This window comes from Vitis vinifera, chromosome 17 (genome assembly GCF_030704535.1).
Source record: "Vitis vinifera cultivar Pinot Noir 40024 chromosome 17, ASM3070453v1".
NCBI lineage: Eukaryota > Viridiplantae > Streptophyta > Magnoliopsida > Vitales > Vitaceae > Vitis > Vitis vinifera.
Window position 1 is genome coordinate 6044935 of NC_081821.1, and position 26132 is coordinate 6071066.

A 26132-nucleotide genomic window follows, 5' to 3' on the forward strand; every position below is an offset into this window, starting at 1 on the left:
TTTTATGTATTTTTCAATCATCATCCTTAGTGAAGTTTGTTGTGTTCATGTAAACATGGGAATGTAGCTCAAGGAAGAAAATTTTCTTCTTTTTGGGGGGCTTCTCATCTTCTAGAGGAGTTTGTCAACAAAAGCTGAGGAAAGCGCAAAAAATTTCAAACTTAAATCTACTCCAAAACCTGCCTCTGGACTGGGGAAACTGTTGTAGAAATCTGGGTCTCATTGTCTAATAGATGGTAATGGTGGGATTTGTCGGGTCGGGTCGGGTCAGGGTTTTTGATATAAATCATTTCCAGGCTTCCAGCCAAAACCCTATGTCTTCATATGTTATTCCAATCACCACCTTTTCTCTTATTTCTAGGGGAGAATTGTGTTTTCACCCCACAATGGATAATTGAGGTAAAGTCCTTATATCACTCATAATTGATTACAAGAATATGAGATGATAATGAACATAAATATCCTTTTAACTCATTTTTGTCTTTATTCTACCACTTTTTACATGTCACTATTAACACATTTTCTCTTCTTTAACCATTTTTTTTATTTTTCATTGGTTTTTTTAAACTTTTTTTATAAATAATTGAAAAATCAACATTAGTTTATATTTTTAAATTATAAATAAACCAAAAAATTATATTGATGATTTAAAAATTATTTTGAAAAATACTTTCTAAAAAATGTTAATTTAAATAAATAAAAATTATCTTGTATATTTTAAAAGTAAATAATTTAATGATTAAAACACTATTTAAAATAAATATATTCACTATTTTATTTTCTTTTATACTAAAAAGTATTTTAAAATTTTCTTTTTCCTATTATAAAAAAAAAGTTCAATTTTTTTTTTTAAAAAAAAATTCTTTGTTTCTTATTTTAATAACTTTTTTAATATGACTTTTAGTAATAAGTTATATGAAATGTTGTAAATTTGTTTAATAATGATTTTTTTTAATGATTTGAATTAATTGAAAATTTATCAAAATAAAATAAAAAAAGTAAAAGAGAGAAATAGGATGGATAAAGAGTTTTTATTTTAAATATACGATTAAAATGTTTTCGTATGATTTAATTTTAGAAGTGAATTATAACTATATATAGTAGACATTGAATTTTTCTTAAATAAAAGGGTTAAAAGGTATATTTACTCATTTTATATATAAAAAAAATAAGTTCAAAATTATATAGATTGTGTTTAAGTTTGGTTTAAAAATATTTTTCTAGTTTTTATTTTTTATTATTTTTAAAAATAATTTTTATTTTCTATATGGTCTCTTTTAGAAAATATGTTTAATAAAAAAATGAAAACTATTTTTAAAAATGAAAATTAAAACCTTGTTTAATACTATTTTTTCATATGAAAATAATAAAAAGACTCAAAAGAGTTTAACCCTAAGTCATACGCTTTATTTAACTTCCACATGGAAATTTCAATACTTTCTACAGTAATAATGTTTGGAGAAAAAAATTTGACCCTAAGTCATCCACCATTTTCTCAACCAAACCATTGAAAATATTATTAACACACCTACATGAATACATAACTTAAAGAGATATGAAATTTGTGTCACTGTACAAGGGTATTACATTAACTGATACAATGAAAATGTACTAAGTGTACAAGAGTGTATAAGGCTACCTTTTGTGAAAGATTTCAATGGATTATGAATCACTCCATTTTACTTTCCTTGTTGCCAACATATTGTACACTCATGTTATACACTTTATTTAACTCTCACATAAAAATTTCAATACTTTCCCTAGTAATGATGTTTAGGGAAAAAAAATTGACCCGAGTCATCCAATATTTTCTCAACCAAACAATTAGAAACATGGTTAACACACCTACATGGATACATAATTTAGGAGGGATATGAAATTTGTGCCATTATACAAGGGTGTTACATTTTAACTGTACAAGGGTATTACACTAATTGTACAAGAGAAATATACTAAGTGTACAAGGATGTACAAGGCTAGCATTTGTGAAAATTTTCAATCGATTATGAATTACTCCTTTATTTTTTTTGTCATCCAAGAATTATACATCCATGTCGTACACTTTATTTAATTCCATATGGAAATTCTAATGTTTTCCCCAATAATGATGTCGGGGGGAAAAAAATTTAACCATAAGTCATCCACAATTTTCTCAATCAAATGATTAAAAACATGCTGAACACACTTACATGGACATATAACTTAGGAGGGAAATGAAATTTGCACCAGTGTATAATATTACACTAATTATACAGGAAAAATGTGTCAAGTGTACAAGGGTACACAAGATTCATAATAGGTTTTGTATGATTTTTAATCAACTTGAGTTTGACATTAGAACAATTATCGATAGTTTTTCTTCTTTTTTTTACCAAACTATGTCTTTAAGACCAATGAGAAATAATATACAACATATTTATTATTTTGTAAGTAAGAAACAAAAAATATATATATTTACTAAGGTATTTAAAAAATATTTATTATATATTTTATAAGTTTGAAAAAAAAATTTAATGATGTCTAATTTACAAGTTAAAACAAATAAAGAATACTAATATTTTATGAGATGTTTAAAAATTGTTTAATATATATAAGAAATAATGCAAGTTTGAAATGAATAATACTATTTACTATATATTATGTAAGTTTGAAAAAAAGAATAATATTTGATAAGGTATTTAAAAATTATTTACTTTAAAAATGCATTTGACAATAATAATTTTTAACTATTTATCTTTCATGTTCAATTTATTGGAGAAAAATAATTGGTAAATCATTTAACTTGATCCCATTAATAAATAAGTGAGAGAAGTGTGAAAAAGTCAATGAAAGAAAAGAGAAAAGTAGGAGTGGCTAATAACTTTTTCATTTGATAGTTAAAGGTATTTTAGGAATTTTTTAAAGACAATATTCTTACTCTCAATTTTTATTCTTTCCTTAGATTTTGAATTTAATTATAGGTGATAAAAGTACCTTAACTCAATTATTCAACCTAACTGGAGTGAAAACACAATTCTCCTATCTCCCGAAAGGCGAAGCCTACACCCTATATGTATTTCTCTTATCTCTTACCTAAAATAGGCCTCTAGGCCCCAAATCACGATCTTCTCGTGGTTTATGTTTATTTCCAAGACTGCAAGATCACATGCCTCGATTCTCTCTCTGTTTCCCAATATCCTTGTCTACGAGGAACCAAAGAGCAACGATGTTGTTCTCCACTCCTAACGAGCCAATAATATGCATACAACCAGAAGTTATGATACAATAACCTGAAAAAAAACACAAAAACATGAAGTGGATAGGGCCGACAAAAGAACATTGTTCAATTGACAAAACAACTTCGTTCAACTGACAGTAAACCGAGTTGGGTGGTGAGGCGACCACACATTCTAACTTGACAAGTTCCATTGTAGAGCAAAACCCTACTGAAGAAAGTACCATATTACAAAAGGACTAATCAAACATCTGCAATGTCCAAAAGAGAGAACTATTGTTCAAACCCCAACTGCAAAGGGCCCTAGGCAAACAGGGAACTATTGAAGCCTGGAGGCCTCAGTTGCTGCCATCCCCAAACAGGTAACCTAGGGAAGACCCACCGCCAGGCGCCGCATGGACCTTTGTTGAAGGCCGATCCTGTCCACAGAGAGAAAGTTCAAAAATAATCAATGTTCATGCAACAAGATTCAAGGAAAAAATAGATTAAATAAATATAACAGTATCAACCACCACCACCCAGGTAAATACCAAGTCAGCAAACCAACCCTTTAAAGCAAAATACAAATATTAAAGCCAAATGGCTTGCAGTTTAGCAGCCTGAAAGGGGAGGAGAAAGAAGCAATGTATTCCCTGTGTGATTTCTTTATTTGAAGAATTTGTTAATGGTCCCATGGTCAAGGTTATAAGTTCTAAGAAAAGACTAAGCCTGATTCAAGTAAGCTTTTTCAAGATTTGCCCGGCATTATATTGATACAAATGGGTTCAATGGATATGGACAATCTTGGAGGCTTTTCTGACAGAGGCCTAAAGGTGCCTTCCCATATCATTCATTACCTTCAAGATATTGCTCCTCTTTAGGTCAAAACAGATCATTAATGACAAAGTTCCCTTGTTCTAGCATGAATTTCACTGGCTACCATGATACATGATGTGGATTCCTTTGAACTGAATGACCCTCCAGGAAGTGAAATAATTTTCGACAAGGTGAATGGGGTCTTTGAAGTTTTCTACAAAGCTCTAAGACTAGTAAAAGGCCATCCTCATTCCCCTTTATTTCTCATTTGCTTTAGAATGATGATATGATTTTTGCCGAGCTCAAGTGACAAAGGGGTTGGAGTAGGGATGTGGAAGGCTCCTTGTTCGAGTCCTAACAGTGGCAAAAAAAATTAAAAATTTTAAAATTTGAGAAAAACATGATGAACCCATTTTATCATGGACCAGTGAGGATCAACTGAGATATTTGAGGGTATAGTTTGAATGGCGCAAGGTGCATGTAGGGCGCAAAAGTCTCCTAAAGCTTAGACATAACCCAAGACACACGCCTGAGTGAAGATGCAACTTAGGGTGCATGTCAATTTTATAAAATGTTATCAAAACTGAATCCAAAAAAAAAAAAAAAAAACAGAAAATAGACAAGGCCCTATATCTAGGGAGTCATTGAGCCCTGGGCCAGGTGCACATAAAGTGCATCTTTAACAATTATTAAGGGATATTTTGCTAGCTTCAACAGCAAATTTGAACAAAAGCAAGCTAATTCTGGTAGGATCAGTGCATGGGTGGTTAGAGCTTACAGGAAATTTTGATGGTGGCACAAACAGCCTTCTATCTTTTAATTAAGAATTTCAATTGAATACTGCAAGCAATGCCAAAGTGGTCTGGTGATGATTGAGAGAGCAGACAAAAGGCTGAGTGGATGGAAGAAAACCTACCCTTCAAAAAATACCATCCAGGGGTGTGGAAGTGAATTGCTTTCTGAATAACATATTGTGGTAGCCTAGGGTTAAGATTTTTTTTTTTTTTTTTTGATAAGTAAAAGTATTGAATAAAAACCACCAAAGCAGTGGAAAAAGAATTACAAGAAAGAACACACCCCCCACTCCCTAGCTGAAAGCCAAGGTCAGAGGAGCAGCCCAATGATGAATAAAGCTTGTTATGAGGGAATGGTTAAAGCTTGTTATGAGGGAATAGTTACAGAGATTTTGTTGCAGATAGGGAGGGCTTGTAGAAGGATGCGGTAGCTTGAAAACATGGCTTGGCTCTTGATAAATGGCACAATTATCAGGTAAGAGGTTCAGATGGGAGGCTGTTTGGAAGTCCATTATTGGATGATCCAGAATTTATTCAGTTTAAAATGGGAGATAGTAAAGAGGGCAAAGTTTTAAATGTTTAATGGGAGGACATTCCTCTGATGGTGGAATTCTCCAATATTTCAGGGACTGCAGTAAGTAGAAAGGATGAAAAAGCCAAGATGCCTGCTTGGGCCATGGATGTGAGTTGATGAAATGTAGACTTTATTAGATATTTATATTGGTGGAAGTTTGATAGCATCCCGATCTTCTTAAAAGCTTTGTTCAGCGGATCTAAGAGAGGAGAGGTATCTTTCAATGTTGGTATATATAAAGGCAGGAGAGATCTTTTCATTGAAAATGTTCTTTTAAAATTTGGCTCCTGGTGGAGATAGAAAATTAGCTGTCCAGAAAGATCTTGAATCCAGATATTTCTTTGAAGTTGGCATTTTGCACATGGACTGCAGATCATTTGATAAGTCACTATTATTTCATTCCTAACTGTTGAATTGTGCATGAGAAGGAGGTAGACCAGGTGGATTGCCTGTCTGTTACAACATAGTTTCAGATATTTAGGCATTTGTATTCTCCACTTCTCCCTATTTGGGATTAGCTGGGCGATCCTGTGGGTTGCTAGTGGCATGCTAAAGATGATGATAAGGAGAAAAGCATGGTATAGGGTTTTGTTCATGGTATTTGAGGCAAGGTATAGCAAAGAAATGAAAGAATTTCCAAGAATAACAGCTTCCACAGATGAAACTGAAGCCAACTTCTAATGAAGTCCTATTTTTGTGAACCGGACATGAGGCAATGGGCTTATCTTCTACCATGTGGGTTTTCTTGACATTCATAAAATGCTATCTAGCAAGTTTTTCTTCTCCATGTACATCATAGCCCATGCACTCTCTTCTTGTGACAAATCGTATTATTCATGAAAAGCAGGTCGAGTGAAAACATCCAGATGTCAGTTTAAATGCAACAAAACTATGAATAACCCCTCTAATAAACAAACTTTGTTCATGACCACAAGCAAAAGATAATGCGATTAAGTTTTTCAGCTAACAAGCAATTGTCCATGTTGAACTTCTCAATATAATCATCCGTTTTAAATTCTGGTCCTTGTAAAAGCTTCATGGTGATAGAAGCCTGATGAAAAGGCTTCCAACTCTTCTTCTTCTTCTTTTTTTCCTTTCATTTTTTTAAAGACAATTTATCTCAAGGCTTCCTATAATTGTAAATAAAATAAAACACATTCTACATTGGAACAAATGATTGGCATAATCACTTGAGACTAAACACGTAAAGTATGAAGTCAGCACAACTACATGATTGAAAAAACCACATAAATTTATGATATTTTCAGTGATATATGATATGAAACATACTAACATTCAGCCAAAGATAATTCTGATAAAGATCATACCGTAATAAAGTTGCCGGTGTTCTGGCCATCAGCTCGAAAATAGTTGTTTGTAGTGTTACCCTGGACGCCCGCTGGAATCTGCTTATTAATAACCGCTGGTGGTGCACCCGCTGGTGGTGCAACTGCTGGTGGTGCAACCGCTGGTGGTGCAACTGCAGTAGACATCTGAGAAGGTCCACTACTTCCAACCTGTCCCTGATTTTGAGGAGCTTCAGCATTATTTGTGGCAGGTTTTGGAGCCTCTCCACTTCCAAAAAGGTAGCCCAGAGAACTTTGTCCCCCACCACTGCTGACTCCACGACCCATGATTTCTAATTTGAACCTTTCTTTTACAAGAAACCCTGAAGCACATACACATTCCCCAGAAAATAAGATCAAAACAATGCAAGTTCAACACATAATAAGCAGAAACAAACGTCAAACCACTGATGAGTGCAACACAAATGAAAAATCATAAAAAAGCCATCTCACATGAACCTGTCATGTCACGCTAACAGATCATTCCCTGTGCATGATGTCCAGGGCAACAAATTTCTTGCATCAAGATTCTTAGGCAAAACTGATAAACTAGCCATCCCACTGGAGAGTACTGTTTGGAAAATAATCTGTTTGGCAAAGGCAGCAGACTTACGTGATTTGAAGTTTCTATTTGGAACTTATGGGCCTTATCATAATTCCCTTTCATGAAAACATCAAAACCTGATAATTAGGTTCATGTATCATATTGAATTCTGATTATACAACTCATCAATAGATGCATGGCATTGTGGAATAAATTAATGTCATTTGGGATCATACATCGTTGCACTTTGCAAAAGTGACATCTGCAAGTCTTACTCTTTCTTCAGTTTTTAATATAAAAATAAGAAAACAACTAAAAATTAAGTTAGGCAAGTAGCATTGGACCATATCAGCCTAATATGTTTCTCTGACCAGATCTATTCCTGGATTTATTCAAATAATTTGCCTCCGTCCAGCACATTCCCCTGTAAATAAACAGTCCTTGACATACAATCAATCTCCAGTGGTAGGTGAGTGAGTTTTAAATTGTGATGAAATGATACAATATGAAACAATCTCCCAGTGTACATGATTGTCATTAACATAAACCTATTGAGGATATAAAACAGGGCAAGCACTGGAAGAATGACAAGGACAGGATTTCAAGCTACAGACATCCAAGTTCAAGAATATATTCAACTTTAAAATCCTAGAATCCTATACTTACAGAATTTGGTTTCAAGATTCCAGCTGAGTATGAAAAAGAGAGAGATACTGGAAGAAGAAATAAAAAAAGTCACAATCTAGGTGGGTGAGTATGACCATATTTAAACATTTCTGCCATTCTAGGTGGGTGAGTATGACCATATTTAAACATTTCTGCCATGCTAGCTGGGCAAATACAAATATCCGTGAGCATTATGTAACACTGAAAACTAGATCATAATTCATTTTCATTGGAAGTTGACATCTAAATGACCCAATGGGTCTCAGCTCTAACCCAATATACACCGGATAGTTGGCTAGTCCTAATTTGATTTTACAAAACTACCACAATGAGACTTGAGATAATCGTCCTAGTTGATTTTGTCAAAACTATTGCAACAAGCAATTTGAAAAAAAGAATAAAATAAAATAAAATATATATATATATATATGGCCAATTTGTGTCACTATTGTGTTGGCAAAAAGAAAATAAGAATACTATTCATGAATCAGTAAAAATAGAACAAAGGGGAATAGCATGTGGTATGGTCACTAGGGAGGTTGAGGAGACTTGTCACAAATAAAGGGCAGTGAGCCTCACTCCAAACAGAAACTTTCAATTGAGAAACTACACACACGAAAAGATCCTACTAACTTCACCTATATCTTGACAGGAAAAGGCACGCATTATAAATGAGAAAAAAAAAATCCTAATAATTTAACACTTTTGTCTTCATGGAAATTAATAAAATAAAAAATGGAATATATTGCCCCTAAAATTAGAGAAGATGCAGATTACTCCAACTGACATATATAGATAATAGACAGATTTCAGCCTTCGCAACCATTTGTAGAGTAAGAATTAAAGCAGCACCCTTACAAATAAGAAGCCCTTTAATCACATTTTGACCTACGAACTCTTATAAAAGCACAATCGAAACAATTATTACAAATATAAAAACCTAAAATTCTTAATATGCAGCAAACACAACTAGAACTCTTTTTTTAGTGGTTGAAGAAAAAGCTAGGAAAAGCAAACAAATTAGATATTTCATTCTCGAATTTCCATCCTTGGGAGTGCAGAAAATAAGAATATCCAACAAAAATATATAACATACATGATTGAAACCCTAAACTCAAATCGTACAATATCAAACACAACAACAATGTTACTACGAAAAATATTCTCCGTGAAGACACTTGTTTAACAAAAAAGACATAGACTCAAAATGGTTCACAGAAGCCACAAAAGAACAAGAAACCCTTTGAAAAGAATATCAGATCAGAAACACAAAAGAAACGAACAGCTTTCAAGTACAATTCTGAACCACAACGACCTCTTTGGTTACTAAGAAAACTGCTGAAAAAAAGGAGAGAGGAGAGCCAAATAAATCATCTCCTCCACTCATCAGAAAACAAACAATCGGCTCGCCGATTTGTTTTTTGCATTAGGAAGAAAAACAAAGAAATAAAAAAACAAGCGAACACTCAAGAAGCGTGTGACTCAGAGACTTCATTTACTTGCGGTGTCTTTTCTGTTTTCTCGAGAAACAAACACCAAGAAATGAGTGGAAAATGAGAGAAGGATCGTCCAACCTGAGAACCGAGAAGGCTTAGCTCTGATCTGATCTAGAGACTCTGTAAGGTTAGAATTAGAGAGATTCTTCGCCCTTCACATTTCGCTCTTATTGTACTAGGTCTGTGACAGCGTGGGCCCTCTCTTCAGATTTTTTTTTGAATTTTGAATTTTGAATTTTTTTGTTTTAAATAAATATTTGAAAGCCGCCAGAGTGGCGGTGAGTCATTATTAACTTATCATTAATTTTATTTTCCTATTATAATTAAATAAAACTTTGTTTTTTGTTGGTATGAGATGGAAAACACGTGTCAATGGAGGGAATGGCTTGCTTCTCACCTTTGCATAAAAAAAGGTTTTCATTCCAACTTTTTTTGACTATCCATTATCACATTTTAGTTTATATAATATATACCAACTAAAAAATAAATCAATTTCCTTTTTTATCCATCTAAAATAGTATAGTAGGAGTGGAACTAATAAGTTTAAGGGAGGAAAGAATAATGATTTATTTTAGATGATTTTTTTTTTAAAAAAAAAAATTATTTTAGAATTCTATCAAACATCTAATTTTTATTTAAAAAAAAAACCTTTTTTTGTTTCAATCATATTCAAAACAGATTTTTAGTGACTTTAATGTAATAAAAATATGATTTTAAACATATGATTAGATTGCAATGGTTTGTAAAACTCATGGCCTTGCAAAATTCACCTATCTTATAAGGTTAGTTACTAACATTTGCAGTTTAATCCAAACTCATGATTTTCATTTTAGTTTATTTTATTCTTCAAAAGTACAAGGAAACTAAAATAGAATAAATAAAAATAAAAATATAGTTGTGGAATTGCATTTTTTATGTGATTTCCCACTCGATGGAGAGAATCACTTTTTATTGTGAAAAAACGATTTATAATTTATTTTTAAAAAAGAGAAGAAAAAAAAAACTTTTTATGCCTACTTATTTGGAGAAGGACAAGTTTAAAAATAAAAAATTGATTCAAATGTCAGGTTATCTATGGGGAAAGTATGATGATAAGTCATGATATATTTATAAGATCGTATACATACGAACTTTATTAAACAAATTATAAAAATTGATTAATCAAACATGAATATGGATAAAAGTATAATATAAGTGAACATACAATATGACTCTATGTGAAAAATAAATTATAAGAATATACAAAAATTATTTAAGTTAAGTGCACAAAATAATTTATTAGAGAAGGTGTTTATTCCTCATATTCATAGCTCATTTCCTTGCATTCACAACATTGAGTTGTTCATTGTGTTAATGCTCACTTCCTCCACCATTGCACACGACACAACCTTTTGAGTTGTTCGTTTGGGAGTTTAAGGGCATTCAAGTTGTTTTTGTTTATATTTTGGTACAAAACATTTTGCTTCATAAAATATTATATTAATGTATATATTTTCATGTTATATTGGTATACAACTTTGAATTGAACAATAGCAAGTGAAAAGTAGGGTTGTGATAGAATTATGGTGGAAAATATTAGGATATTTCGACGATACATCTGTGTGTCAGTGCATATGGAAACGAAATTTTCTAAAGAAATATCAATGCTCAACGCCCACGTTGACCGAGGCAAAGCTCAGTGTTGACCAAGTCAAGGCTCAAAAATGAGCTATTTACATGCTACCCGGAGGAACATCCACATTACCATTGGGGCAAATTTGTCTCTTGTTAATAATCTTGCACCATATATACATATATTAAAAGTTTTCATATACACGGAATATTAAAACAATACTTTAAACAACAAATTAATTATAATCAATTAAAAAAATTCATTTAATTGAGTAACAAAAAGTTTTTAATATCATTAATATATTAATTAAATATTAAAAAATTATACATTTATCATTATTTATTTTATATCATTTAATACAATTAAATTAAATATATCATAATTTTAATATTAAATATATTATAATCAAATATCACTTATATTTGATGTAATTTAATAATCAATGTACACTTATATATATATATATATATATTAACTTATAAAACAAAACAATTTTAAAATGTCTATTATACTTCTAATTTTATTTATAAGAGTTTTATTTTACATTTTCAAAAATGTTGATCAATTTTAAATCAATCGATATTTTGTATCAAAATATCTGCCGATATATCCATAAAATCGAATTATCGATATATTTGTAATTACCAATATTTTTATCATTTGACAAAATGATATTAAAATCAAGTTTCCCACCACAAGTATGCTAGTGAGGACACTATGCCCTAGGGGGTACTCTGTAATGTTTCACATCACTCGATGAGTAAATGAGGAAAAACCCATAAATGAAGAACTTTCACAACACATTATCGAAGTATTTTCTTAAGAGCGTAGACTTAATAAAAAAGCAAAATTGGGGCCAACACATGGATCATGTGTATGCCACTACAACTCTGAACTTGACAATATTAAGTGGAGAATAGGATTATGACAATTAGGATACTATATCTAAAACTCGTACACTAAATAATGATTATCTATTCATTACTTAATATGAGTATTTATAATAATTTTTATAGTCTCATTATTATCTCTTATCACACACCTTTAAGCACTTTTAATATTTAACTTCTATTAATCAAAATTTAATTTAAATTTTCTACTACTCCTAGAAATTAATTGAATTCATTTTTCAAAACTATTTGCATGATATTATTATTATTTGTCTTAACATCGAAGCCATCATTTTCATTCATATCATTTTGATTTTGGTTTTTTTAGTGTTCATGATCATCACGACTTGAAAAAAAACTTACAACATGATCGCAATGACCCAAATTGAAGAAAACGATGACAAAATTGTGATGGTTTTGGACTAACAGTCCCATGATTGTGTTACTTTTCTCCCACCATTGATGGACAACCAAGTTTTGGCATTGGCTTGATGGTGGTGGTAGTGGGCGGACTCACCTCCGCACCATTCGTTTTAAATCAGAGAATTTAGGCAACCCAATTGTCATTTTGAGTCTGAGATTACCCAACTCTTAAGCAAGAATATTATTATAAAATTTAAAAGTATTTGTCCTCAGGGTCACCACCCCTTTTCTAAAGCCACTGTTTTCACTTTTCAGCATGGAATGCCATCACCCTTCACATCTAATCGGAGGCCCATGACTCCTTGATTCTTAATTCTAAGGCTAAAAATAATTTCATCCATTTTTATTTATATGTTTTGCATTATAAACCATACACACTTCACAAAATTATTTTTCCCTCAAAAATTTCGGATGTGATTAGACACAAAAAAAAAAAAGAAAAATTAATAATATTATCTAATTTAATTACAAATATAATTAAATTCTTAGTCTTTACTTAATGAGTGTTTACTCGATCAACTTAATAACTTAAAGAAATTTAATAACTTAATTTAAGTAATTAAGTAAATAATAGACAATTTAACTTAAAATCAATTTAAGTTGTTAAACGATTATTTTATTTTTAACTTGTCTATTTTTCTAAAATTATTCTTTTTAATGATTTTAAGACTGCTTTTTATTTTTAAAATTAAAAAAAAAAGTTTACAAAATAATATTAATTAATATATAAAAATGAGTAAATATAAAATAGTTGTTTTTACCTAAATGGACCTTTTAAAAAAATTTTAAATATGAATTAACATCTCTAATAATATTAATAATATGAATTAATATATATATATTTTTACTTACAAATTATATCATGTTGGAAAGTGTGAAAAGAAATATATATGCATGAAAAATAAAAAAAGGTTTGCAAAGAACTGATTCCATTCACATCGGCATAAAATGGAGTGTGAAAAATAAAAAGGTTTATTTCACCACTCGTTTCAAGACGCAGAGGGACAGCCGGACAGGGGAATAGAAACGATTGCGTATCCACCTCCAGGTAAACCTAACCCTAGTTCGAAACCTGCTCTTAACCCCCTCTTTCTACACTTCTTCATCTCTTATGAGATGCAACCCTAACCCTAGCACGTTGATTTTTCATCTGGGGTTACATTTCCATATATTCTTGTGCAGTGGCTGCTGTTATTATAATTGTTATTTTTCAATTTTGTTTGGTTATTTAGAAATTGAGTTTTGTTTTATTTTATTTTTGTTTGTTGGGTTTAAAAGGTTGTAATTCATCAGCAAGGTATTGCATTGTATTTGAACTTGCAAGGGGGATTTATCAAGTACGGAAGTGAGCTTTCTATTTGAGGCATTTTTGTTTCAATTTTTACAGAAAGAGTTTAGGGGTTTTAAGATGAATATTACAAGTTGATTTATGTTCCAGAGGTACTTGTTTGATTTTTGAGATGAAGATTTACAAGTTGATTCATGTTTTAGAAGGGACTTGGTTGATTTGAGGATAAAGCAAGACTTGGCTTTCAAACTGCTTTACAAGTCCTAGAATTTGGGATGTATGGTCAAGGAAATTATGGTCCTCAGTATGGGCAAGGTCCTCCTCGGGCACCAATGCCACCGTTCCAACAACGCCCGCCTGGGCCTCCTCCTCCTTTCCAACAAGGACCTCCTCCAGCTGCACCCCCTCATGCCAGTGCGCCAGGTGTTCCCATGTACCAGTCCGGTCCACCTGCCCCAGTTCAGCAATCTTACATGCCTCCACCTCCACCTCCACCTCCACTAGTCCATGGAAGTGCCCCAGTGGCACATTCATACCCAGCTGCTCAACAAAACTCTCAATATCCCTCACATTTAGGGACCCAGAATGCCCATCACATGCCACCGCCGCCGGTGTTGCTGCCTGCCCCACCTTTTGGGCAAATGCGCCCAGAAGTGTTAAGGCCTCCACCACCTCCTAGTGTGCTACCACCTCCCCCTTCACAAGGACAAACGATGTACAGGGCGCCCGTTCCTCCATTGCCTGCTGGTGGTGTGCAGGGTCTTCAGCATATCATGCCGCCTGCCCCTCCACCAAATTCTAACTTCTTCAGTTCTGTTCCATTTGGATCTTTTGTACACCCAATTCCTGGAGATGCACACATGCCTCCTTCCATGGCTCTGCTGCCTCCACCTCCACCACCTCCACCACCTCCACCTTCTTCTCCACCACCCATTCCACCTTCTCCACCGCCACCCACCTCTCCTCTGCCCCCTGCGACTTCTATGGCCCACCATTGTGATTCTGCTTCCAGTTACAATAGACTATCTGGCCCTGAAGTCATCCTGAATCAGAGCAAAGATGATGGGCCTATGCATGATGACAGTTCGAACTGGGAAGGTGGAACTGGCCATGGGGCTAGCTCCTCCGAAAAGAGTGTGATGGTGGATCCTCCTCCACCACCTAAGCCAACAGATGAAAGAATTCTACAAAAGATTGAGGTTTTATGCCAGTTTATTGCTAAAAATGGTCCTGATTTTGAAGATAAGGCTCGGAAGAATGAATCTGGGAATCCGGAGTTTGCATTTTTGTTTGGTGGTGAGCCAGGAAGTGAAGCTGCAATTGCACATGACTATTTTCTGTGGATGAAGAAGAAACGTGCGCTGGCAGTTAAAGCACATGAACGGCACAAACAAAGAGATTCACCATTAAGGCCTTTGGAAGTGGAGTCTTCAGTGCAGCCTAATTTATTGATGGATCCAGATGCATCGCATTCAGCTGCTGATTCTGACATGGAGATGGAAGGTAAATGTAACAAATGATATTGGATAGCATTTTTCATTGGCATTTACAATATTTTATTCTGCTCCCTGATCTTTGAATTTTTGCTAAATCACCATTTGTCTCTTGCAATGTGTTTCTAATCACTATTGCTTTCCATGTCCTCTGTGCATATGCGTGTGTTCCTAGGGACTGTCATTCCCATTTTTGACAGGTAAGATTTTATTTTATTTATTTTTTAGAAAAATTTTGTCCCTAGGACTTGAACGTGGCATCTCCCACATCCCAACTCCAACTCCTCGCCACTTGAGCTAGGCATTTTCTGGAAATTTTCATTTAGATTTCTAGTGAAATCATTTGACCCGGAGACAATGTGTATACCTTTTGAAATTCAGAAGGCTTGGAGTTTTAATCCTTGGTGGTTTCCCTTTAAGGGCATGTGACTGTCTATTTTATCTGCTGAGTAATGTGCCATCTCCACCTAAGTACCACCATCTTTTTGCAATAAGAATGCTGTTTGGTTTTTTGGGTTCTTGTCATAAATGTGTTAATAGTAAAAACCAAATCCATATTTTCCTTCTTTTTTATTTTTATTTTTTGGGTTTCATAGGAACACTTTGAGGGGTTTGCACAAAATTGAAGTGCGTGAGAATAAAACCAAGATATGGTGCATGTTTTTTTTTTTTGATAAATAAAAACCAAATTCATTAAAAAATAAAAAACCGCCCTAAGGATGTCACAAAGTACACAAAAAGTAAACAAATAACACTGAAAAACATAGAAACCGGAAAAGAACCCCTACAATAGTCCCCTCCCTTAACCAGAATCCAACTATTCGATAAAATCAAAGAAAGACAAAGAATCCATCTCTAAATACTGCTTTACCCAAACGAACAAATTCCTAAGAAAGAATGTCTTTAAAAAAAGAGCAAAATGCTCCTCATTATCCAATGCGTTGAGATTTCTTTCCTTGCAAACCATCCAAAAAATACATAATGGAGCTACTCTCCAAACCCTTTTTCTTTTTTTGCCCACAAACGAACCATTCCACCCTAATAAAGCCTCCTTAATTGCAGCATAATGCACCTAATGAATATTGAAAAGCATAGTTGCGAAAGGTGTGCCTAGGCTCTAGGCGGTGCGACGTGACCCTCTGGTGTCTCGCCTGAACCCCTTCACGAAGGTGTTGCTTAGGCGCATTGATGCGGTCCACTGATGCGCTTTGATCCCCTATCTTCTTCTTCTTCTTCTTGTGGTTTTCTTCTCCGGCGACAGATTGCAAAAGGGCAGGAGAGAAGCCCTTTTTTATTTTTTATTTTTTGAGACTAGAACAACGTCGTTTTAGAGCTAGTTCTTTTAAAATAAAAAACAGGCCAAAACGGAAAACATGCCAAAATGATGCCGTTTTGGCCCTGTTTTTCATTTTAGTCCCCTTTTTTGGTTGTTTTCAACCCAACAACACCCCCAAAATTTGCCCTAACCTCTGTTGTGTGGTGAAGAAGCAAAGAAGACAAAGAAGAGGAGGGAAAATAGAGGAAAAGTAGGAGAAAAATAGACGTACCTTTTCGGGACCTTGGTATTCATGATTTATGTGTTTAGGACAAATAAATGATTGTTAAATTTGATTATATTATATAAAAATATATATGTAAATTAGGGTGTGCCTCACTTCACTAAAGCCCGTGCCTAAGGTGCGCCTTGAGCCTTTTAAAACTATGCTGAAAAGATCAAACAACAACTTCCAGAGAATCTTAACCAGTGAACAATGGAGGAGAATATGATCTATGAATTCATCATCTTCTTTGCAAAGAAAACACCTATTGACAAGAGGCCACTTATGTTTCTGAAGTTGATCTAAAGTCAAAACTTTGCCCCATGAAGCCTACCAAGCAAAAAAGTTAACTTTAGAAGGGACTCAAGAATTCCAAACAACTCATGTTGGAAAAGACATAGCAACCCTCGGTTCCAAGATGACATAAAATTGTTTAACAGAGAACTTGTTAATATCCTAATTCATCTACACCATCTTAACTTCCCTCTCTCTATCAATTGTCAAACCATGCAATAGTAAAAATAAAGCCACAATTTCATCCACCTCCTAATCATTCAAAGGATGAGAAAAACAAGGGTTTCGATACCCTCTCTCCCCTAATTGAACCCAAACATCTTTTGAAACAACTAAGGTATATAAAGAGGGAAAAGAAACACACGATGGTTCAACACCGCTCCATTTATCCATCCAAAACTTCACCATTTTCCCGTTACCCACCACAAAAGAAATATGACCCAACAAAGTGTTTTGTTCCTTCATAATGAATTTCCAAAGCCTAACTTCATACTCATCTCTAACTTCACCATACCACCACCCACCCTCTTCTTCTTCATATTTGCTCCTAATCACTTGTGTCCAAAAGGCACATCTCTCTGTGGCAAATCTCCAAATCTATTTTCACGAAAGCGTCTTATTTAACAAGGAAAGACACCAAATTTCTAACCCACCCTTGCCCTTCTCCAAACACAGTAGACCACCTCACGAGATGAATCTTGTTCACTGATCCATCACTTCCCCAAAGGAAATCATTCTGAATTTTCTCCAACCGCAATCTGACTATACGTGGAATACAAAATAAAGACATAAAGTAAATGGGAATACTAGATAAAGTGCTCTTAATAAGAGTAAGTCTCCCTCTTTTTAGAGATAAATTGTCTTTTTCACAAAGAAAGTCTTTTATGAAATCTCTCTTCCACCCTATGCCATACTGCCCCACATCTGAAAAAAGCTCCCAAAGGCAGCCCTAAATAGGTAGAAGGAAGTGTACCAACTTTACACCTAAGCAAAGAGATCAACTCCATAACCTGGTTCACACTACCAATAAGAATCAACTCGCTTTTCTCCAAATTCACTTTCAACCCCTAACAAGCTTCAAACCACATGAGCAACCAACACAAATGAACCATCTGATCTTGAGAGGCCTTAAAAAAAACAAGCATATCATTAACAAACAACAAATGCGACGCTTCCGGCCCATCAGCTCCTCTCCTCCTCACCTTTACCCTCGAAATATAACCTTCTTCCGTAGCTCTTCAAAGAAAACAACTTAGAGCCTCCATTGCTACAACAAATAAATAAGCAGATAAAAGGTCCCCTTGGTTCAAATCTCTAGAGCTCTAAAAGAATCCCATAGGAGAACCATTAATGATCACTGAGAACATGACAAAAGAGATACACCATTTAATCCAACCAACCCACCTCTATCCAAAATTCATCTTTTCAAGGATGGGCAACAAAAAGTTCCAATTCACATGATCATTGGCCTTTTCAAGTGAACATGACCTTTTTTTATATCATAGTTGAAAGCATCAATCATGCTAAGTAGCAGTTGTGCAAGTGCAATTCATTCTGCTGATACTTAATGTCCTGTGGAAATTGAGTTGCTTCTTATGTTTTATATATGATTTAATGTGCAAAAGCGTTATTGTGAATCGTGTCCTTGTATAAAAATGACTGCCATAATCACAGATGGTAGTGGCCATTGAAACAGTAGCATTTCTGAGATTCTCTACTATCAGTTTCGGTGATGGCTTCATTTTGCTTTGATGGTTCAGTTACAGATGGTGGATTTGTAGTTCTGTACCTTTAACGTGTATGTAAAACATGATGGACCAGTCTTTTATCATGGGACCTCTAAATGCATTTTTTTTTATTGTACAAAATGGCATAAAAGTAAAGTGCATTCTACATAGACATAGAAGAAGGAAATTCTAATTCATTAAAAAAAAAATAAAAATCCCTGTGAATGGGACTTGGACAAATTTGTGTGGGTAAGCTTTGTAGATGGAACTTTCTCAACATGTGAGAACCGAAAACCTACTAAAGATGTGTTTACCTACAAATAAACCTTGGGTCCTAAATATTTTGCCAACTCTCCCCTTCTTGACAAATCAGTAAATAGTTGGGAGCACTAGCTCCATTCAATAAATAGGTTGCATGAAATCTTAAACTATTTTGTCTTTTACCTCTTTCATGATTTGATTCCCTCAGATTTTCTGTTTGTGCTTGTACTCTTGGACCTGTAAAAAAATGCTTATTTTCCATCACTTTGACTGATGCTTTATATGAAGTTCCCACCTACGATTGGACAAAAGATCATTACCTGGATGCTAATTATGTTTCTAGCAATAAGACCTGGCTTACCATATTCTTCAAAAATACTGATCAGATTTATTTATTATCCTACGGTAGCTTGAGGATGAAATTATTTATATAAATTTACTTAGTTTATTCTAATAAATTCTTTATTGCATTTAACTTGCTGTGTGCAAGCAGTTCTGAGGGTCAAATTTCCGGCCTGAACTAATATTACTTTAGATGACGTCGAGTGAAAATGCTTGTTGGATATGAGCAGACTAAATTTGTTCAGACCTACAAAAATTTTCTTCCCCAAGTTTATTTACACTGATTAGTGGGTCTCTGTGCCTAGTTTGAATGCTAAGTTTTTGCTTCTTTTTGGTTTTTCTTTGGGTGTTCATTAGATGATATGAGCCAACCTACAAAAGATGAGGGGATTTATCACTCGTTTGAAGGCCAAACCCATGAGAACAATGAACTTCATATGACACAGCAGTTGGATGCACCGCAAGTTTCAGCTGAACACATTCTACAAAAGAATGCTCCTGTTGGAAATATATCAAGCTCTGGCTCCTTGGGATTGAGTGGACCAGGAACAGGTTTCACTTTTAAATTATCGCCTTCTTTAATTTTTTCCATATGAAGTTATGAACAAGTTATGCATTTCCTTCACCCACCTCTCTCCCTCCTTCCTCCAAATGTCCCTCTTGTTGACAATTTCTGGATGAACAGATCACAACTTCCCTCTCCCCTCCCCTATTTTTATTTTCTGATTGGTAAGTTTAAATGCAGAAATATTGTTCTTCTCAGGATTTATGTTACCCTTAGTAGCTAATAAGGTGTCATTTTAAATAAACTCTCTATGCAGTATGATCTTCGATAATTTATATGGATTAGTGATACTCAATGTCCTGGGAAAGCAGAGAAGACAGTTGTAAAATTTGTCCTTTTCAATTTATTGTCGATTCATCATCATCATCGTCTTGTTGATGTGTTCTACTGTCCATAAGGTTTTTGTAAAATTTGTGCTTTTCAATTTATATGGATTAATGATACTCAATATCCTGTTTTTATTTTTATGTTTTCTTTCTAGTTTGCTCTTACATACTTTTATGTACTGCACTTCTGATTGTTAAAACACATATGTCTTAGACTCTTATTTGGCTACTAAAAAGAAAAACAATAATTTGTCACCACCTTGAGTCTTAAGGTTCTCCTTGTAATTAGCTCACTTAGTTCTTACATATGGGGCATACAAAAGCATAATTAACTTCCGTGCCTTGATCCTTTTGGTCTCATTTCACATAAAAAATTACATAGTGTGTACCTTTTTTTTTGATAGGCAATAAGAACAATATATTATAACAATAATGTGTAATCTTCATTTTTATTTTTTTATTCTTTCATTTTTCCACCTTTGAAGGGGTTTGGTGGGGCTGGGCTGATATTGGGATCTGTGACATTGAAGAAGTTATTCCATTGTGTACTCCTGAGGTTTTTTAATGAATTTCTCTTGTTTGCTCAAGTGGGCTGTTAAGTGATGTAAAGGTTTTCCACATTTATCTTAACTCTGCATCATTGCATGCATGAGCAGTTCAAGAGTTAGAAACTCTATTGAATATTTCTAGAGTTCTGCATTTCTCATTATGCTTGTTTCCTGTTCATAAGCTTGGACTTTTTTTAATTTTTTATTTTAATTTTAATAATTTAGCAAGGTCAAAATTCTCTGCAGGTCATGATTACTCAGCCTTTGGAATGTCAATTTCCAAAGTTCACTGCTCAGTCACAAATTCAGTGGGAGCTCCTGAATGCCATTTGGACAGTGACTTCGAGAAATCTGCTACTCCCCTCATTGATGATTTAATTCCATCCAGTGCCTCAGCAGCTGCTTCAGGCATTGGTTTTGAAAAGTTTCCTGGTCAAATTATCAAAGGTGCAAGCCCATTCAGACTTCTACAAGACTATGCTTCTGACGACAGTACAGAAAATGGTGATGTGCCATGTGCTGAAGATGTTATCCCTGTAACTGCGTCACCATCAGTCACAGCTGATACTGGTTTGCATAGAGATATTAAATATAATCTGGACTCTGGTCTAGGATCTGAGCGCTCTTGCAGGACTGAGAGGAGTTTTGAGCCATCCTCTGAACCTGAATCACCAGTGGATGTAAAAGAAGTTAAAACATCTATTGCTACCAGAACCACTGATGAAAATGTTTTGATTCATGAAAATGAGGCACCTATTTCCCATGGTGCTTCTGTCAGGGATGGCCATGAAAAAGGTGCTGGTGGTGGTGTTGATATTGTTCCTGAGAGTGGGAAGTCTCAGAAGGAAATGCCTCCACTGAAAATTGATGAGTTTGGGCGTTTGGTCAAAGAAGGTGCTAGTGACAGTGATTCTGATGATTCACGCTATGCTAGGAAACGTGGTAAAAGAGGGAGAAGTAGGAGCCGTAGCCGATCTCCTCCAGATAGGAGGAGGAGGAGGAGTCCACTGAGGAGAAAGGAGAGGCGAAGCAGATCTCGCAGGTATTCTTTGTATTTTATTTATGTTTTGGAGTAAATATTGGGATGATTTCTTATTTTGGTGATTCAGAATATTTGGCATTAGGTGCTTTCCTTGTTGGCTTTAATTTGCATTATTTCATAGATTCCTGTAATTCATGACCTGCTGAAATTTAAATCTTATTGGTTGCGTCTCAGTTGGTCTCCTAAGAAGCGAAGAAGCAGGAGCAAGTCCCCTGCTTTTAGGCGTCTTGGTGAGTATGGTGGGGACAAGATGAAACGGGACAAGGGTCAGATGCCGACCTGCTTTGACTTTGTTCGAGGCAGGTGCTACCGTGGAGCATCATGTCGATATCTGCACCAGGACAGTAGCAATCGTGATGGATCAAGGCTCCATAAGGATAAAGAACAGTATCCTGAAGATCCACCCAATTCAAATAATATTAATTTATGTGAGGGGAATAAGAATATCCCAGTAAAAATATATGCTCAGGAGCATGATGAAAACAAGACCCAACCAGTTCAATTCTCTCAGGATGCAACTGATGGCAGCTTTTGCGCTCCAAAAGATGGGGATGTTAATGACAAAAGAGAGGAAAATTCTGCCAGGGATTCCATGCAAGCTGTTGCTTCAGATCAACATGGTAAATCTGGGAGTTGTGGAGATGCAACTGCTCATGTGCTGGAAATGCAAGAAGTTCAAGAAGGGCCTGCAAAGGCTGCCACTCATGTTCTTGATAATGAGAATTTTCAGGTACCAGAGGAGACCCATCAGCCATTTTCAGTTGACTGTTTTCCCTCTCAATCAGTTACTGTAACTGATGCCGATAACCTGAAGTTAGCTGGTGATACTCCTCAAGGCACACTTTTTTCCTCTGAAAGTAAAGCAATTCAGCAATCTCAAGCCAATCTTTCCATTCCTGCTCTTCAAAATGCGGCTCATGAGTCTCATCATGTAGATGGCTCTTCCATGTCTGGTTCTTCACCTGATCAAATGCCTACAACTTTCTCAAATAAGCTTCCTTCAAGTGAACCTTATGCAAAGAAGATCTCTTCCAATCCTTTGCACCCTGGAGCAAGTTCTACAAGCCAATCGGTCTCAGCTGAAGGTTTTTCATCTCAATCTTTGGCACCTAGGGAGTTATCGTCACCTGGTTCCTCTGCTGTAGATTTCCCACATCATCCTTCCCAGTTGCCTCCTCCGCCTCCATTTATGCAAGGGGTAAATGCCCCACATTTGCCACAGCCTCCAAGGGATTACAACTTGCTGCCACAAACCACAAACTTTCCATTTCAATCTGCCTCAGGCGAAAGTTTTTCAACGTATCAAGCTTCACTATCCAATCAACAGTCTCATTTCTCTATAACACCAAATTCCTCTTGGACTTCCATGCTGCCACCACCACCTCCAGTGTCACATTTTAATGATTCTGCTGTAAATGCAGTGACTGTCACTGCTGGTGTCCCATTGCAATATCAGCAGACTCATCTGCCTCCAAGGAATGAATTTATTTCTCAGAGTTTTGCAACTTCCCATCCGACTAAATTGCCCACTCATTCTCAGCCGGGTGAGTTTCAGCACCGTGCCTACCCTCCTATGCAGGAGCCACATCTACCTCCTTTGCAGATGGAACCAAAGTCTCTTCATTTGGGCAACCCATCAAGCCAACAATTTGGAGGCCCTAGTCTTGTGAGGGAAGATCGCTTTTCTCAGTTTCCAGTGCAGGGTTTAATTCCTTCAAGTTCCTTTGCTCAGGGCAGCATGTATCCTCAACCTATATCTTATTTGAGGGGATCACCAGCGAATAAAGTGCAACCTTTCCCTGTTGAGGATGTTCCTCCAGGTGAAATTCTTAAGTCATCTTCTCAGATTCATACTTTCTCACAGCAGAAGCAACCACCATATGATCTGTCACACTCTACATCTGATGCTTTTTCTGTACATCTGGGTGTGCCTGGCAAGATCAGTTCTTCTATGTCAAGATACCCATCAGATCTCCTGGACAGGAATCAGTCATCTCGTTTGTCAGACTTTGGCGGATCACGAATTTCAGCACACTATAATCCTTATGCATCTACTTTTGAGCAGCCACTTAGCTCCAAATTCAGTTCTAATGTTTTCAGACAAGAGAAGGACACGCCTTATAGCAATAAATATGATATGCCATTCAGCTTGAGCCATGTTCCAGCTGATGAGCCTGGTGTTGGTAATCTTGCATCAAGACAGACAATCTCCTCGCCTAATTCTGCCACTGCTGGTCGACAGGTTTTGTCTAGGTCAGGAGGTGACCAATATGATCCACTTTTTGACAGCATTGAGCCATCTTCAAACTCATTTAGAAAATTTGATCACGTTCAAAAGCTGGAACCTACCATTGATTCTGACATCATGTTAAGACTTGGTGGCTCACATAAGCCATTGGATGTGGAAGAAAACAATAAGCACAAAGAGGTTGAAGCAGTTGCTGTAACTACATCTCTTGAAAATGATGAATATGGTGAAACTGCTGATGCAGAGGTAGGGGCTGTTGAGAATGGTAGCCCAAGTAGTCCGATTGACATAGCAAACACAGCTGCAGGAGAGATTGAGATTGATCAGATTAAGTCGCCAGGGAAGAGCAAGAAAAGGAAGGACTCCAGATCAATGAAGCTTTTCAAAGTTGCCCTTGCAGACTTTGTGAAAGAGGTGCTAAAGCCATCATGGCGACAGGGTAATATGAGCAAAGAGGCATTCAAGACCATTGTCAAAAAGACAGTTGATAAGGTATCTGGAGCTATGAAGAGCCACCAGATACCAAAGTCTCAAGCAAAGATAAATCACTACATTGATTCATCTCAGCGGAAACTGACAAAACTTGTGATGGTAATTCCCCTTTTCATTTCTCCTTTTTTAGACATGAACCTGAATTAGAGTCTTTTTAAACAACTTTAATGTTGATGGTTATGAACATATACTCACAAGAATAACTACAATATGAACCTGAATAAATCAATCATTTGTTATGAAAGATAAGTAATAGGGATGCTTCTGAGCTGATGCATGGGTTCTGAAGTGGTATCATATGATACCTGCTTCTGATGGAGGACACATCACTTGACGGGCCCCACTCATGCAATTTTTGGGACTTGAATCCCAAAGAAATATTGTCAGATGATTTTGAGTTTTCTATTATGTGATGTCACACTGAGACTCATGAATTTGTGTTTCGAATTGTGATACTCTACAATGCATCCCAGGTGCATCAAAATCAAAATGCTTATGAAACTTTACTTGTTGCACTTAAAATCCCATGCTACCCCCACCCAAATTTCAGGGGAAAAAAAAAGAAGGAAAAAGTAGGGACGCATTTCTTTCTTTCTTTTCTTTACTTTTTTTTGCCACATACATGTATGTCTAGTAAAAATGGATTAGAGTGGGAATATTTCAGGTGTTCAGAGTTGGGAGACATAAGAACTATGCTGTTTTTCTCACATGTAATTGCTTTTATACATGGGATAAAAGTTGATTTGGATTTTTTTTTGGAATTAATTAAAAATTTTAGGGAATTTAGTAAAAGAAAATTTTCTCAAGAGGTTGATTTGCATGTGATGCTTCAGTAATGACATATTTCCTGCTAATTTTGAAATTATTTAAAACTTATGAGGAATTCAATGAAAGAACTTTTGCTTGAAAGGTTGATTTGCTTGTAATTTTGATGGTATATCATATATCGGTCATGCCATATTTTCCTTTGTTTAGCAACAATTTTTTCACCTCATGATGTGCAGGGGTATGTTGACAAGTATGTCAAAGCATGAAAGTTCAGATTACAATTGATTCCAGCCTGCAGCAGTAGAAGATTTTAATTAAACTTGTATGTTACTTTCTATCATTTGGCTTGGCATCTTTTTGTAGAATATTGCTGTAGCACTGTGTTTTTTTTTTTTTTTTCTTTTTTGGTTGCAGAGTGTGATGGTGGGGGGAAGGATGTGATTCAGATGGCACCGGGAAGAGTGCCAGTAGTTGGTTTGTAAAGTCCATGCCTGCTGTTCCAAGGAAGATGTTAAAGCCCCTGGAAAGATGAATTTAATGGCAGATTATTAGAATTACAACCTCAGAAAAGTTCTGAGGGAGCTTCAAAACGCGTATGTAAAAAGCACTCCTTCAAATTCAGTTACTACTTCTTTTACTTCTATTAATCAGCGGTTCTTTCCAACCAATAACATAAGCTGTTTGTAAATTTTGTGATCCAAATTTTATTCTCAGTAGATACTTGATTCTTCATAGATTTCAAAGTATACTGGGGAATCCTGTTTTCAAAATGGAGAGTACATATATTAAAGGACTAATATAAAAACAAAGAGGAAGAAAATAGTTTTCTCTGCAGCATCCTTTTAA

General features: G+C 35.2%; 2 protein-coding genes across 11 annotated transcripts; one reads left to right on the top strand and one right to left on the bottom strand.

Annotated features, from left to right (window-relative positions):
- Positions 1 to 3299: 3299 nt before the first annotated feature.
- On the bottom strand, positions 3300 to 9623 carry LOC100265524 (protein SPIRAL1-like 1). Of its 4 annotated transcripts, none has more exons than XM_059733914.1 (4): positions 9508 to 9623; positions 7183 to 7383; positions 6706 to 7046; positions 3300 to 3633 (listed from the first exon to the last, which is right to left on the bottom strand). In XM_059733914.1, the coding sequence occupies exons 2-4, from the start codon at positions 7187 to 7189 to the stop codon at positions 3553 to 3555; spliced, it is 429 nt and encodes a 142-aa protein (XP_059589897.1). In that variant the 5' UTR covers positions 7190 to 7383; positions 9508 to 9623; the 3' UTR covers positions 3300 to 3552. The 4 variants fall into 4 exon arrangements, with proteins under 4 accessions (XP_059589897.1, XP_059589896.1, XP_010663458.1 ...); XM_059733913.1 differs by having other exon boundaries at positions 7177 to 7383; positions 9508 to 9585; XM_010665156.3 differs by lacking the exon at positions 7183 to 7383 and having other exon boundaries at positions 9508 to 9578.
- A 3651-nt stretch (positions 9624 to 13274) lies between these two features.
- On the top strand, positions 13275 to 26120 carry LOC100246698 (uncharacterized). Of its 7 annotated transcripts, none has more exons than XM_010665151.3 (8): positions 13275 to 13402; positions 13633 to 13699; positions 13846 to 15145; positions 19655 to 19849; positions 20983 to 21778; positions 21953 to 24617; positions 25523 to 25608; positions 25701 to 26120. In XM_010665151.3, the coding sequence occupies exons 3-7, from the start codon at positions 13918 to 13920 to the stop codon at positions 25550 to 25552; spliced, it is 4914 nt and encodes a 1637-aa protein (XP_010663453.1). In that variant the 5' UTR covers positions 13275 to 13402; positions 13633 to 13699; positions 13846 to 13917; the 3' UTR covers positions 25553 to 25608; positions 25701 to 26120. The 7 variants fall into 7 exon arrangements, with proteins under 7 accessions (XP_010663453.1, XP_010663454.1, XP_010663456.1 ...); XM_010665152.3 differs by having other exon boundaries at positions 13633 to 13691; XM_010665154.3 differs by having other exon boundaries at positions 13633 to 13691; positions 13849 to 15145.
- Positions 26121 to 26132: the final 12 nt, after the last annotated feature.

Coding starts and splice junctions, on each gene's coding strand:
- LOC100265524 (XM_059733913.1), bottom strand. Junction 3,634..6,705: donor ACACCGGCAACTTTATTACG/GTATGATCTTTA, acceptor CTCTGTGGACAG/GATCGGCCTTCAACAAAGGT.
- LOC100246698 (XM_010665151.3), top strand. CDS start 13,918: ATGTATGGTCAAGGAAATTATGGTCCTCAGTATGGGCAAGGTCCTCCT. Junction 15,146..19,654: donor TTCTGACATGGAGATGGAAG/GTAAATGTAACA, acceptor GGTGTTCATTAG/ATGATATGAGCCAACCTACA. Junction 24,618..25,522: donor AACTGACAAAACTTGTGATG/GTAATTCCCCTT, acceptor CATGATGTGCAG/GGGTATGTTGACAAGTATGT.